At 55.6% G+C, this 14,647-nt stretch overlaps 1 protein-coding gene across 7 annotated transcripts in view; it reads left to right on the top strand.

Moving 5' to 3' along the window:
- Positions 1 to 12,349, top strand: part of IQSEC1 (IQ motif and Sec7 domain ArfGEF 1) — a 383,194-nt gene extending 370,845 nt beyond the window's left edge. For 6 of the 7 annotated variants that reach the window (XM_054504553.2, XM_064591477.1, XM_064591475.1 and 3 more), the window contains 4 exons: positions 116 to 277; positions 1,196 to 1,372; positions 6,607 to 6,656; positions 7,948 to 12,349. In XM_054504553.2, the coding sequence (XP_054360528.1) occupies positions 116 to 277; positions 1,196 to 1,372; positions 6,607 to 6,656; positions 7,948 to 8,493 (935 nt within the window). In that variant the 3' untranslated portion in view covers positions 8,494 to 12,349. The remainder of the gene's footprint in view (positions 1 to 115; positions 278 to 1,195; positions 1,373 to 6,606; positions 6,657 to 7,947) is intronic. The other variant, XM_064591483.1, reaches the window with a different exon arrangement.
- Positions 12,350 to 14,647: the final 2,298 nt, after the last annotated feature.

Here is a 14,647-nt window from a genome sequence, read left to right as displayed (position 1 = left end):
ACACGTCCGCTGAGAGCCTGGCTCTCAGACTTCTTAGTATTTTCTTGACCAGAAGGGAAATTGCAGAGATCACATGGGGACCCATGGGTTCTTCTCCTCTCCTCCTCCTTTGCAGACTACCCCAATGGCATCCGGCTCACGTCTGCTGTCCCCGGAGCAGACATCAAAGTGTTAATAAACTTTAATGCTCCCAATCCTCAAGACCGGAAGAAGTTCACCGATGACCTGCGGGAGTCCATCGCAGAAGTGCAGGAGATGGAGAAGCACAGGATAGAGTGTAAGTTGCAGGCCCCCTGGAGAGGAAGAGCCAGCAGCCCCGGCATCTCTGGGGACTCTGTGAGGCCTCGCCTGTCCTTCCCACGGTCCTGTGACAGGACAGCCCACCTGCCCGGGCCAGAGGTGGCTGCATGGGGAGGGCAGCTGAGGCCTCCCTGTGAGAGCCGGGGCTTCAGCGGCCCAGGCCCATCCTGCCTGTGGGACCACACGGCATGTCCTTCCAGGGCCTTAGTTCTCTGGTCACCCCATGAGACAAGCGTTCCCGGAGTTCTGGAGCTGAGCTCTTTGCACTTTAGTGTGGTTATTATTTGTCTGTCTTCCGCATTAGGGCCCAAGTGACTGATGGGATCACAGCCGAGCCCATCGCCTGGGTTCCATCGAAGCTGATTATAATCCTTCCCTCTCCTGGCTCCAAGCCTCGCTCCCTAGAGACACACATAGCTACCCCCATCCAGGGCAAGGCCAGGTTACCCCTTGCTTATCTGCAGGCCCAGATAAGGAGCAGAAGGCATGGCCCTCAGCGTAGAGTGCCTTGGGCATGGGGCACCCAGGATGCATCCAAGGAAACTGAGGGTCTAGAGGCCATTTGGTAGAGAACAGAGCTCAGCGTACCCTCAGAATTGTCTGCCCTCCTTGTCGGCCCTCAGGCCTGCAAAGTGACTATCTTTCCTGCAGACCCAAGACCCACGCCTCTCCAGCCTCCCTTCCAGGGTTTCCTTCCAGCTCCCTTTTGTGAAAGGCAGCATTCATACCTTCTCGTTCCCAAGACAGCCCTGGGCCCCGACTTCTCCCCATGCCAGGCAGATGGCAGCTGGGCCTGCTGCCAAGCCTGCACAGAGGGCCCTGGTCCCGTGCCCACCCCGGGCTGTCCCCTCAAGGCTGTGCTCCTCTCACCGGCCCCTCGCCCCCTCTGTTTTAGCGGAGCTCGAGAAGCAGAAGGGCGTCGTGCGGCCCAGCATGTCCCAGTGCTCCAGCCTCAAGAAGGAGTCGGGCAACGGGACGCTGAGCCGGGCCTGCCTGGACGACAGCTACGCGGGCGGGGAGGGCCTCAAGCGCAGCGCCCTCAGCAGCTCCCTGAGGGACCTCTCGGAAGCGGGTAAGAGCCGGGCCGGGTCCCCCTTCCTAGCGCAGCGCATGCAGGACTCGGACGAGGCAGCTGGGGCACGCGTGGTGCGCCGGGAAGGGCCTGCAGTGGCGGCCGGTGGCGGCGGCAGGGCTCCGACGGAGCACTTCCTGTGACCGTCCCCAAACCGTAGCAACATCTGACCACGCAGAGTGGGCGTCCCCTGAAGGCCAGAGGCAACAGGACCCACTTGTTAAGGCAGAACAGCCGGGAGGTTACCCCCGTTCTCCCTTTCTCCTTGTAGGGGTTTTGTTTATTCTTTTATTTGTTTTCCGGAAACTGCTCTCACACAGAGCGAGCCAGGCCCCGCTGATGGATGTGTCCCTTGTCCTCTGTGCTACTGCGTCCCTGTGTTTTATGCTGATGAATGAAATGGAGTGACGCCCCCTAAACTGTGTCTGGAGACCCCCTCTCCCCGCTGTCCCTGGTCTTGCTTCCCTCACAGCGGGCTCCCTTCTTGGGAAACCCAGGCCCCGATCCAGCCCAGAGCCGGTGGCTGCAGCTGCCCCTGGGATGTCGGGGGGAGAGCCCTGGCAGAACTGTGATTTTTGTGGTTGTTTCTTTGTTTCTGTGTGTGTTTATTTGCTGCCAGCCTCTTAATACCCAAGCACGCAGCATCTCTTCAAGCCTCCCAGATTTCCCGGGGCGGGGGGTGCGCGGAGAGCATCAGGGGGCTTCTGCTGGCGGCCCTCACCTGGCCAGGTCCTCTGTGCAAGTGTTGCTCCAGGCTGCTTGGCCCACAGCGCCGCCGTCAGAGGAGTCGTGGAGGACGGCCCCCGCCCCCTGTTTAGCCAGGCAGCTTCTCCTAGGAGCCTGATGATAGGCCCTGGTTTGTTGGAGAAGACCCCATCGGGCCGCGATCAGCCCCCTCCCCTCCTGGGGGCTCACCAGCCCACCGTGCCTCAGGCACTACCCCGCGGCCAGCTCTGGGCCCTGCAACAGGTGCCTGCCCGGGACCCCATCCCTCCCCTGCCCCACCAGCACTGCTGCCTCCCTGCAGCTTAGTCATTGCCCAGAAATTTGTTTTTTCTTTTTTTTTTTTTTTGAGTTGGATTTTTTTTTTCCTTTGCCTTTTTTTGTCTTGTCATATTTTTTTTTTCCATAGTAAAAATCAAGAAATCCATTGCCAGCATGAGGGTTAACCCAGAGTTTCTCAACCCCTGCGGTCTTGACGTTTAGTGCTGGGGGGGACTGTCCTGCGCCCTGCAGGATGTTTAGCAGCATCCCTGGCCTCTACCTACGAGATGCCGGGAATACCTCCCTCAGTCATAAGAGTCAGTCATGCCTCCAGAAATTTCCAGGTGTCCGCAGCAGGGGTTGGGGGGCGGGGGACACAAAAATCACCCCTGGTTGGCAAAACTGCCCCTGGTTGAGAACCACTGGTTTTCCCTATGGCTTGTTAAACCCAGCTAAACATAACTGGACTGCTCTGGGCCTCTGCAGGCTGGGGGCTGGGGCCTCTGTTTGAGTTTGTGCAGTGGGTAAGCCCTGGCCTCTCTGTTCCCTGATGCAGTGCCCGGAGGGCTGAGGGGTCTTGTCCAGCCCCTCAGGGTAACTGTGGCTCTGTTGAAACTGAGGCTCCCACCATGGCCGGGATGGCCCTCATGACCAGCCACATCTCTTCCTGCTCCTGGGGGTCAGGGAGAGCCGCATGCCCAGGCCCATGGCCACGTGAGAGACAGAGCTCTGAGATTCGGCTGCTTTCCATTTATTGTTCCTGTTGCCACTGTCATTTGGGCGTTCTGAGCTAAGAAAAACTCTAGGGATGGAGTCTTCCCGGGAGACAGTGAAAAGAATCCGCAGGGAAGAAAGCCCCCTCTACCCAGGAAGCTTGGAGGGCGAGGCAAGGGGTGTAGGAGTGCTGGCAGCTGCCCTCGCCCCAGACTAGGAATGGGCCACCTGGGACCTCCAGGGGGAGACTGGCCGGTGTCGGCAGCCATCCCGGAAGACGCTGGGCGCAGCGGCTGGAGACAAGGAACCCCTTGTCCTGCACTGGGTCGGGCTGCTGCTTTCTGGAGGCAGCGTCACTGCACCCACCGTGGCCCTCACCAAGATGAGCTCGTGGAGAAGAGGCAAGGCCTCGGGGCACTCAGCGCTTGGCACGTCACCACTCCACGAGCAGCTGCGAGAGAGTGACCTACGATCACACAGCATCCCAGGAGACGACACACCTCAGACGGAGACCTTGGAGACCCAAGAGGCAGTTACAGTTTGGGCCGCGAGGAGACCTCTAGGAGCCGCTGACGTTCTCAGAGCTGCCCAACACCTCCCACATGGTCTTCCTTCGCCCGGGACCCCGTGCTCAATTCAGTGGCACCAGAGTCCTGCTGGCCTGAGATCGAGGACTTGCAAGGACCAGGGACACAGGTGTGACTGGGCCTTAGCCCCTGGCCCAGACCAGTCAAGTCATGGTGGACACTCTCCCCAAGCCCCCCACATCCTCCTGCCCTTCCCGGTCAAGCTACCCAGCACGGGTCTCCAGAAAGAGGATGTCTCCCAGAGGCCATAGGACCCGCCTGCCCCTGTCATTGCTCCAGGGCTTAGCCGCGGCCCTGCAGGTCCTGTACCACGGCAGCCCCCTCAGGGGAGAGTTGGTGGCTCCTGGCAGCCAGTGGCCAAAGCAGCACCAGCTCGGCCTCCAGCATTGTTAAGGGCCACAGGGTGAGACCCTGGGTGAAGAGCCCGTGCTGCATCCTGTGCCGACACTGAGGAGCAGGGGGAGGCTGTGAAGAGCCATGCTGGGAACCCCTTCCAGATATGGTTCCTGATCCTGGCCCTGGTTGGCCTGGCAGGGCCTGATCTGGCTCTAGGAGAGGCACCGGGTCGGGTGGGGCTCACCTGTGGCTGGTGCAGGATCCCAGGAGAGAGGGAGGCTACCTGGAGTCAGAGTGCAGGTGAGGGATAGTGTGGATGCATGGGCAAGAGCCACTGTCCCGGCACGCTTCACCTCCATTAGTACATGGTGTGTGCATGTGTGCACACCCCCAGACACGGGTCTACGCTGAGCAGGTGTCTGTGGGGTGTGCCTGTGAGTAAGGGGCTCTGGGACTGGATTGCAGAGAACTCCTCTAGGGACACCCCACATCTCATGCTGATTTCAGAAGTTGAAAAGATGAATTCTAAGAAACAACATCATTCAAAGACATCCAAGGTAAAACTATCTGAAGTCTTGGCCCACATGGGGCAGGAGGAGGAACAGGAAGAGGGTTTTGTTCTACTTCAGACTAGATACCATATGGAGCCCCCAAACCTAGCTCCAGGCCTGGCCTAAGTCCCACTGGGAGAAGCAGGCCAGCCAGAAGACATTGCTGGGCACTGGCGGGGGTGGGGGTGGGGGGTGTGGGCTGGCCTTCCTCTGTCCCTGGTTTTCAGTCAGGGGAGTCCTCTAGGCTTAGAGGGGCCAGAGAGCTGACTTTAAAACCCCAAAGACAGCAGAGATCTAACTGTCAGCATTTCTGCATGATGCCACAATATCCTGAGTGTCTGATGCTCATGTCCAGCCCACTCAGAGGAAGGGGCGTGCCCATTTCACAGATGCAGAAACTGAGGTAAAAAAAAAAATCAAAGGAGCGCCAGGTAGAGTCACCTCTCCAGCCAAAGGGCCTCCTCCTGCTCCATGTCTCTGGACCACTGTGTTGAGACAAAAAGCAGGAAGAGGAGAAGGTCAGGCCCTCTTCTCACACCAGCTGAAAGATGAGGCTATGTGACCTACATCTTTCTTCTAGCTGGGAATAAGGGCCAGGTCCTATTTGGTTCTCCCTGGTCCTCAGCAACTGGTAGAAAACCCTGTTGCCCTAATCTTCTACGTGGCCCTGTCCTGAGCGAGCTCTGAGGCCCTCTCAGAGCTCACTCCCAGAGTCAAGCAAAGCTCCCAGCTGGAACTCGGGTTTGAGGGTTGGCAGGTGAAGCCAAGGGACGAGATGTTCTCCCAAGTCTGCTGTTGTACGCCCAGGATCAAGGCTGTGTCCCAGGCACAGTCCAGTACACTCGGATGACATGGACCCACAGACCTATTCTCTCAGTGAGCCACAGAGAGGCAGGTAGCAACCTTTCCATCTTCCAGGCTCCTGGGCTCAGCCTGCGTTCAGCTCAGAAGGCAGCATGGCCAAGCTTCCCAGCCCCAGAGGTGGGCAGGCAGACCTGGGTGTGAATCCTGCTCACTGTGGGAATTGGGCCAGACAGCCCCCCAACCAGAGCATCCGTCTCCTCCTTGGCATGGATGCCTGTCCTTCATTGCCGTGGGGCTTGACCGAGAACAAAGGTGCTTGGCTCATGGCCAGGGCTGCACAGATGGAAGCCTACAGAACGTCAAGTGGGAGGCCCCTTCTCTGTTCCCTCTTCCTATCTGCCTTCCTGAGAGCCAGTCGGAGACCAGACCCCGAAGCCTGGGCACCCACCCTTCCTGCCAGCCTCAATGTCCTACAGAAATCCATGGAGATGGCCTCCAGAGGGACTGGGGTGGCCAGGGTGAGCCCTGGGCATCCAGAACCAAGAAGACAACAGCCTTCCTCTGACATAGTCAACCTATATTGAGGGCCTACTGTGCGCCATGTGCTGGGGATATTAAAAAGCCATCGGCAGGGAGCACTCATAGCTGAGGGAATGCTTGTAGCATCCCGGGGTGGGGGGGCTGCCCATAGAAGGGCCCTCCCAGCAGCCCCTGACCCTGTCCCCTGCCCCTGGCCAGGGCACTGCACAAACCAAACAACAGTCTCCAGAGGCACATTTGAGCCCCCCAGGAGGAAAAGACAGGACGCCAAGTTTAGTTTCCTCCTAACCATCAACCCCACCGTGCCTGCAAGGGGGGAGATGTATATGTATGTACGAATATGCATATACATGTGTATATGAAATCCACGGAAAGTCAGGGCTGCGCAGGACCACGTTTTGTTTGTTTTGAGCCGTTGGAGGAGCTGCCCCTGTCCCGTTGTCGTCCCCTGTTGGCAGGCGGCTGGGGCCCCACCTGGAGGCACCCCTCCCCCCAGCGGACTGCCAGTCTGGGAGAAGGGGTAGGAAGTTGGGGCTGGTTGAAAAAGAATTTTTTTTCTTGAAACCCACCCCCCCCTTTTTTTTTTTAACTCGTTGCTGCCCTGCCGCCGGCTTCCCCGCGGAGCCCGTCCTCCGACCTCACCCGGGCCCACGGCGGCGCCGGCGGCGGCCCGGCCTCGCGTCCGCGTCTAACCTCTGGTATTGCATGTTCTGGGCAGGGAAGCGAGGGCGTCGCAGCAGTGCGGGATCGCTAGAGAGCAATGTGGAAGTAAGTAGGAAGCGCCTACGTCCAGCTGGCTGTCGCGTGTTGCCTCCCCAATCCTTGGTTTATACCTGTTGTCTTTTTTTTCCCGTCGTTTTGTTTTGTTCTGTTTTGCTGCTCCTCGCCCCTACTGCACAGGGGCGCAGACACGCCCCGCGCCCCATGCCTGCCTCTGCCCCGCTGCATGCCAGCTTCGTCGCCTAGAGTTGCCCATGCCTCTCACCGCTTGTTTGGGCTGGACCCGTGGGGGGTGGTTCTGAATTCTGTGTTTTAGTTTCCGCTTAACCCTGTCCCCGGTGGGCCCCCCCCCCCCCCGAGCATGGTTAACATCCCGGCTTCCCGGCACTCCCCCCGGGGTCCCCACCTGCCGGCACTGCTCCTGGGTGGAAGGCACCGCCGCCAGGCGCCCATGCACCCTCCACCCACGCTGTCCTGGGGGTGGGGGGGCGGGGGCAGGGCGGTTTTGCCGGTCTCTTGACTTCCATGCTCCGCCATCCCCATCGCTTCCTTCCTGGAGTTTCGATTGCTGTGTGTCTGCAGTCAGGGCACTGTGGACTTGCTTAGCTAGCTCGGGGGAGGAGAGCCTTGAGAGAAAGAAAAATTCAGTGTGGATTTCATGAGATTTCATTCATCTTCCAACCATCTCTATATTACTGTTCTCATCTTAACCTCAGCTTGCAGACCTTTTTGTTTCCTTCTTTTTCCTTGTTTGGTTTGCAGTAGGTAGCTGCAGTGAAATGCCTAGGCAGCCCCACCACCCAGAACAAGGTTCCCTGAGCCCGTCCTGTCCCTACCACCAGCTTCCCAGAAACCTTGGGGCAGAGCTGATGCCCTTGCACCCATGGAGAGGACCCAGGAGAGTGTAGGGTGCAATTTGAGCAGGAACGGGGTCCTTCATGCACACCAGCCCACCCCACTCCATGCCGCACACGCCGCTCACAGGCACCCCCAGGCCAGTTGTCCTGATCCGAAAGCTCAGGCCGCCTTCCGTGTCAGGACGAGAGCAGAAGTCACACTTGTGCTGCTGCTGCTGCTTTGACCAGACAGGAGGGTCCCTCGTGCCCTGCCCCACCCCCCGTCCCGCAGCGGAAGGCCACTTCTGAGTCCCTGCCGGCCCCCAGTAGCATGAGCGGAGGTGACGCTAACCCAGCCTCGCCCAGCCCCGCCCTCGGCAGCCAGTGAGTTGAACTAAGGCTTAGCAGTCAGTGGGTGAACTTTTTACATTGAAAAAAAAAATCATTCTGACATAAGTGCTTTAAGATCTTTTAATTTTGGTTTCTATGAATTTCCTTTTTAGGGGTCCATCATTAGCAGTCCTCACATGCGCCGGAGAGCTACATCAACACGAGAGTGTCCATCTCGCCCACACCAGACTATGCCTAATTCATCCTCCCTCCTGGGCTCCTTATTTGGGAGTAAGAGAGGGAAGCCCCCTCCCCAGGCCCACCCGCCCCCAGCCCCTCCCCACCCGCCGGGCCTGCCCCACCCGCAGCACCCTGTGGCCAGCCAGCACCAAGGGCCTGTCGAGGGCCTGCCGCAAGCCCAGGTGCATGTGCACCGCCCCCAGTACTGCCACGTGCAGCAGAACCCGCCCCCCTACCACCACCACCACCACTACCACCCCCCCCAGCACATCCAGCACGCACACCAGTACCACCACGGTCCCCACGGGGGGCACCCGCCCTACGGGGCCCATGTGCACAGCCACCCACCGCTGCCCTCGGCCCATGCCGGCCACCCGGGCCACCCGGGCCACGCAGCGCACCACCACGGGCAGCCCCCCGCCCCGCCGCCCCCCACCAGCAGCAAGGCCAAACCCAGCGGCATCAGCACAATTGTGTAGACAGCCTGGGCGGGGTCCCAGACTCCCTGGAACAACTGCACACCACACAGAGTCATGCCCAGGGCGGCCAGCCTCAGACCAGACCCAGGGCACTTGTGTTTCCACCTCTCCCCTCTGCTCCCCACGGCCTGGATGGAGCCCCCTGAGCCCACGGGGCTTATGTTGTGGGAACAAAGCTCCCGATCGCACTTAGCGTGGGTGTCCCGGGTTCCATCCACTTCGACCCCAGGGGTGGGCCTCGGCCACCATCAGCCTTGAAAACGGTGCCACGGGCCACGTAGCTGTTGAACTGCCCCCCACCCCAAAGCAGCCCTCAGCTCTGCTCCCTAACTGTACACGCATATGAAAACCCAGCCTAGGAAAAGAAGAAACGAGACACAAAAACCAGAGACAGAACAAAACAAAACAGAACAAAACAAAAAACCCAAAACTTGCTGCATTTATTGCTCTTTTATTGACAATGGGCAAAAAATTAAGTAGACCTGATATGGTTGATGAAAATAACGTAAGTAAACTTTATATAATATAAATATATAAATATATAAATATATATATATATATACTGTATAGGTAGTATTTGTGTGTGAAAGGAAACGTCTCAGTCCACAAAATTAGCAATAGAGACTTTACAAGGAGCTCCACTTACCTGATAAGAAGACAGTACCTTACATGAATGTGTGAGAGAGAGTAAACCAAAAACGTAAATGCTAGGAACAAATTCAGATACTTCCATATTTTCATAAAAAGAAGAGAAGTCCCTCCAGGACTGGCTAAAATCTTTATGCGATCATTACTAACTGTGCCAAGTAACATAGCATCTAACTGTTTAAAAAGTCCAATATTGCTTTGTATAAATCCTTATTTTATTAACAGAAAACTATCATAAGTACTCAGTATTATAACTGCTCTGTTATTTCAGGTAAGCAAATAGATAAAAATGCAGTAAACTCTACAGTAGCAACTCGGGACAACCAGTAACTGGTTGTCTGAGGATATTGGTTACACAGATTCTTAGACACTTTAATGGCTGCGATAACTGTGAATTTCCATGATCCATATTTCTTTTATATGCATATGATTTAATGCACACTCATTCAGAGTCCTCCGAGGGGGGGCACCCATCCACGGCAGAAGTGTCCATCTCCAACATGAAAACGGCCAGCTCCCATCCTCGTCCCCCCAACACCATAACTTACTCATCCTGTCTCCACTGCAACAGGCACGAGCCCCAGAGCGAGTTTCCGCCGGGAACCGCTCCGAGCCCGAACGCTCATTCTAGCATGTAGCAACCCAGGGCGGTGTGTGTGTTTCCCATTTTGTTTTCTGAGTGGTAGCCGTGATCATCGTGACTCCATGTGGCCATGTGCTAGCACACCCCCCCCCTCGCCGTGTCATCACCGTGGCCCCTCTGACCCCGGCCACGAGTGCCGGCCCTCGCCAGCGAAGCCCCCCGCTGCCTTCTCATGGTCCAGTTAGCTGCCAGGGCATCAACATGACTCTCAGCTGTGCTCTTGTCGCTTCCGTGTTGTGGTGACACCATCTGCCCCCCTGGGGCTGGGCGCTGCAGGCGTCCGGTTCTGTGACTGAGTCACCCACGGGCCGTACTTTGTAGTTTCAGCCCTTCGAGCCACTGCAGCCACCAGTGCTGTGCTCCTAAGCCGTGGGACCCGAGGACTGCCCCACGGCCCCTGCCCCGGCGGAGAGCCCTTTCAGAAAGGGCGAAGCTAGTGCGGGACTCTGCGGGCCGCGGGCTCCGCGCTCCGTGGATGGCGTGGCGTGCCGTGGCCAGATGGCAGGAGGACCGAGGGGAGCCCACCTGGCGGGCCAGCGGGGGGGGGGGTCCTGCCCGTCTCCCTCCCCACCCACCCCTTTATCATATCATCAAGGCCACCATACCAGCAAATCTGCAAACCGAGCACTTTGTTAATCTCCACAGAGAGCAAATACAGCAATCTAGAGTTTAGCCTTTTTTTTTTTTTTTTTTTTTGGAAGAAGTGTGACTTTAACCTGCCCACCTTTATCTTCCCATCGGTGTCGTATTTCTCTCCCAGAAGGAGAGAAGTAAGAAGCACGGGTGTGTCTGATTTGGTCCAGGCTGGCGGGAGGCTCCCCGCTCCCGCTGGCTCCTAAATTCCTTGGTTTCCCCGCAGAGTCAGGCTCCCCGAGGCATTCTCTGTCTTGCAGTTTAAAGGATGTTGTTCTGACCAGGAACAGTTGAATTGTACTGCATGCCACCCGGCGTCAGTCATGCGAGGCCACACTCTATGTATTGTGTATTTGCAAACTATATCAGTGTTACTGTTGACAAATAGTTGAAGTAAAGTGATAACATATGAAATATGTCGGCTTTTCTTCACCCTCTGTACCAATAGTAAAGTCTAACTGTAAACTCGAGGTTGTTCCAGAAAAGATACAGGCTGTTTGGCGCCAGATTGCCCTTTCCGAAGGGACAACCACTAACGAGAAAGAAGAGAGGGCGAAGCCAATGGCCAGGGTGGGGGGCTCTGTCCATCGCTGTCCTTCGTGCTCCACGGCCATTCCGAACCTTCACCTCCAAAGCTGCCATCCGTGTGTCCTGACGCTTTGTTGGGGCGTCACAGGGCTGGATCTAGCGAAAGGGGGCTTCTTGAACAAATTCCGTTTCTCCCCATGTTTCCAACTTCACAGTGTGTTGGGCTCAGGTCAGTGGGGTTTCATCAATCCTTTGTGTCATATTTACAAACTTACCATGGGAAATGCTTCCAGAAGGTACATTGTTCCACTAAGGAAGCTGGAGCTGCGCTGCCCAAGTCTCGTCTGGGCAGCAAAACCTTCTGACAGATTGCTGTGTCCCCCCCGCCCCCAGTGTTGCTTTCGTGGGACTGTTCTTTCTAGACCCCAGCCTGCCACAGAGTCACAGCTATGGGGGCCTGTCTTCCGCCACCACCACCCCCCCCCCCCCCCGATAGGCAGCAGGAAGCTGAGCACTGCACTGTCAGGACGCACTGGGGACATTTCTCTCAAGTCGCACAAATTGTTCCAATTAAACAGTAACTGCTGACAGGAGCAGGAGACCCATAGCGGAAGTGGCTGATAGCGTCGCAAAAATCTTTTCTGGGACAACAATTAAATCATGTATTTGTATTTTTTTTTAAGTTTATGAATGAATTGTACAACAATGTAAAAATAAAGTTCATCCTAATATGGTGTGCACATCTTGCTTAAAAATGTCTTCGGTCATCCAGTGTAGAGCGATTTTTCCATCCCACGCTGCATGCAGCAGAAGCCTCTTGTTTTTCTTTAAAATGAGCTGAAAAGACAGCAGATACTTAAACATGACCCTAGGTGTTGACTCAGCGTTCTGTATGAAGCTGTGTCTCCACAGGTAAGCATGCATCTTACAGTTCCGTTGTAAAATATCATCTCCCTTCCTGCCCGGAAATGGAGTAATTCTGTAAAGTGTCTTCAATCACAACAATAATCAAGGAAACAGATGGCGAAACAAATCAGTGTGAAGTGGGGGTGGTGAAAAGGGACAGGCGGGAGGAGCTGTGTTTCCCCTAGCCGGCGGGCACGCACACTAGCCTAACTGCGGCCACATCAAGGCCCCACGCAGGAGCCGTCTCCTCCTGGGAACTGTCTGTCGTTCACCTCCTAGTTGTTTTAACCGATTAGCATCAGGTCTTGAATGCAGACCGTTCAAAGACTTCGAGAGACACCTCGCTCCCAAGAGGCCCGGTACCCGCTGTGTAACTTTGGGCAGGAAAGGAGTGCTTTTGTTTTAATATGCATTCTGTTTGTGAGTAGTAACAGACTCTATTGATGTAAAACCATAGCTGTGATCATGTGGAGAAATCAAATAAATCCTTTAAAACTCTCGGGTTTTTACTTTGTCTGAAAAGTCCAGCTGTTTCCCTATGGAGCAGACACAGAGAGCTCTCCAGCTGACCACTTGGCCCCGTCCTTGTCGTGACTGCCAGCAGCAGCTTTCCTGGAAGACACGGGACCAGGGGCGCCTGGGGGTTAAGTGTCTGCTTTCGGCTCAGGTCATGATCCTGGGGTCCTGGGATCGAGCCCCACATCGGGCTCCCTGCTTAGCGGGAAGCCTGCTTCTCCCTCTCCCACTCCCCCTGCTTGTGTTCCCTCTCTCACTGTGTCTCTCTCTCTGTCAAATAAATAAATAAAATCTTAAAAAAAAAAGAAGACACGGGACTGACTTTAATCGAGGGTGCTGCTATAAGACTTAAAGGTACGCATCACAATGTAGGCACGGATGGAAGTTTTCAAAGGGATTTATAATTTCTAGCCACTTTCAACAAATTTGGTGGTTCATTGAGTTAGAGAGGAGCTGGCTTCTTTGGGGTGTTGAAGTGGACTGGGAACTCCGTGGGGGGAGCCAGTCCCCAGATGCTGGAGGAGAGATGATTTTATGAGGTCAAAGCAGCCATCTTTCCACGCGATGGTGAATATGATGTGCAAAAACCAGGAAGGTGAATTCTGGTTCACCCGTGAGAACATGATGGGCTTGTACAATTTCTCCTTTCCCGGAACCAAATTCAGCTCCAGAGAATACCGCCTTCAAGTTTCCACTTCGTACCAGAAAGTGAAGTAAAACTGGTAGATCTCATTTGTGGAACTCAAAAAAGGTTAATTTTAGGGACCAAAATGAGCTGTGGCCCACCCCTCATAGAGAAGTGACTTGGGATCAAAAGAGGTGCTCAGACTTGTGCAGCTGGGGGGCCATTCCTTTTCCAGGCTACTCCGAGGCTCTTCAGGGGGTGAAGCTGATCACTGAAATTCCCTGAAACACTTAGCTGTACTTTTGTGTCTGACGTCATGATGCATGCACGGGGCTGCGCTCCCCAGCTGCTTGATGTAGGTGAGCTGCTAAGCCACCGCTTGGAGGGGACGATTCTCTGGGTATTGCGTTTGTCTCCCCCACCAGACTGTGAGCTCCCTCCCACTTCTCTGTGTCCGGTGACCAAGCACAGGACTGGTCTTGTCAAAATGCATCTGAAAATGAGCTGATGGTTGCAAGGGGGGGTGGGAGGGCATAGCAGAACCACTGGGCTGATCTTAGCCTGTGTAAATCACCACCACCCTCAAAAATGTACGGAAGCCTGTTCGCTCAGCCGTTTGCTACCCTTGACATTGAGAATTCTGGCTGGGGCCACACAGGACACAGTCAGACTTCTACAAGAGTGGTTCATACTGGCCGTTTCCAGCCCCCACACGCTGCACGTTTTTAGCCTTCATTTTACTTGACCTCTGGGCAGCTTCCAATACTGTTCACACATATTCCTTCCTGAAACACTGTTTCCCGGGCGCCTGGGTGGCTCAGTCAGTTAAGCATCTGCCTTCGGCTCAGGTCATGGGTCCTGGGATCGAGCCCCGCATCAGGCTCCTTGCTCAGCGGGGAGTCTACCTCTCCCTCTGCTTCTCTGCTCCTCCTTCTTCCTCTGCTGCTCCCCCTGCTTTGTGCTCTCTCACTCTTGCTCTCTCTCAAATAAATAAAAATTTAAAAAAAAGAAAAGAAAAAGAAACACTGTCTCCTTAACATCTTCTATCCCACTCTCTTCCTCTCTGAGGACACCCTCAAGTCCCCTTTGCAGGGTAATACTCCTCTGTGGAGCCTTGCAGGGTTGGTTTGAGGACCAGGCCCAAGCCTCTTCCTTCACTTCTCTCTCCAGGCCTGCAGTTTCAGCCAACCTGTGTGCCCCCGCAGCTTCCAGATTTGCATGTCCAGCCCAGACCTCTGTTCCAAGCACTGTGTTCCCTTGGATCTCTCAGTCATGCCCCAAACTCTTTATGTCCACCACCACCCTCATAGTCTCATACAGATACACACCTGAAACCGAGGCCCCTGCTGTGTTCCCTGTTTGGGCAAATGGCACCACCACTGAGCTGTACACACCAGGACTTAAGAATTGTTCTTGACACTTGTCCTTTCTTTTGACTTTCCAAGTCCATTCTGTCACCAAGCCCTTTAGATTTTTGCCTCCGACATATTGAGTCTATCCATTTCTGCACATCTCTCCCCTGGCCTGGAGCTCCCTGACTGGTCTCCCAGATGCCACAGCGCCCCCCTCAACCCATTCTCCACGTGGCATCAGAGGAATCTTCTTAAGGGGCATCCCGCGTAAAGCCAAGTCAGTGGCTTCCTATTGACCTTATG

This window comes from Mirounga angustirostris, unplaced genomic scaffold, assembly GCF_029215605.1.
Source record: "Mirounga angustirostris isolate CCGP_5_RB_7025 unplaced genomic scaffold, mMirAng1.0.hap1 SCAF_1, whole genome shotgun sequence".
In the NCBI taxonomy this organism is placed as follows: domain Eukaryota; kingdom Metazoa; phylum Chordata; class Mammalia; order Carnivora; family Phocidae; genus Mirounga; species Mirounga angustirostris.
Note: the sequence above shows the minus strand (reverse complement) of the source record. Positions and strands in the feature narration are given on the sequence as shown.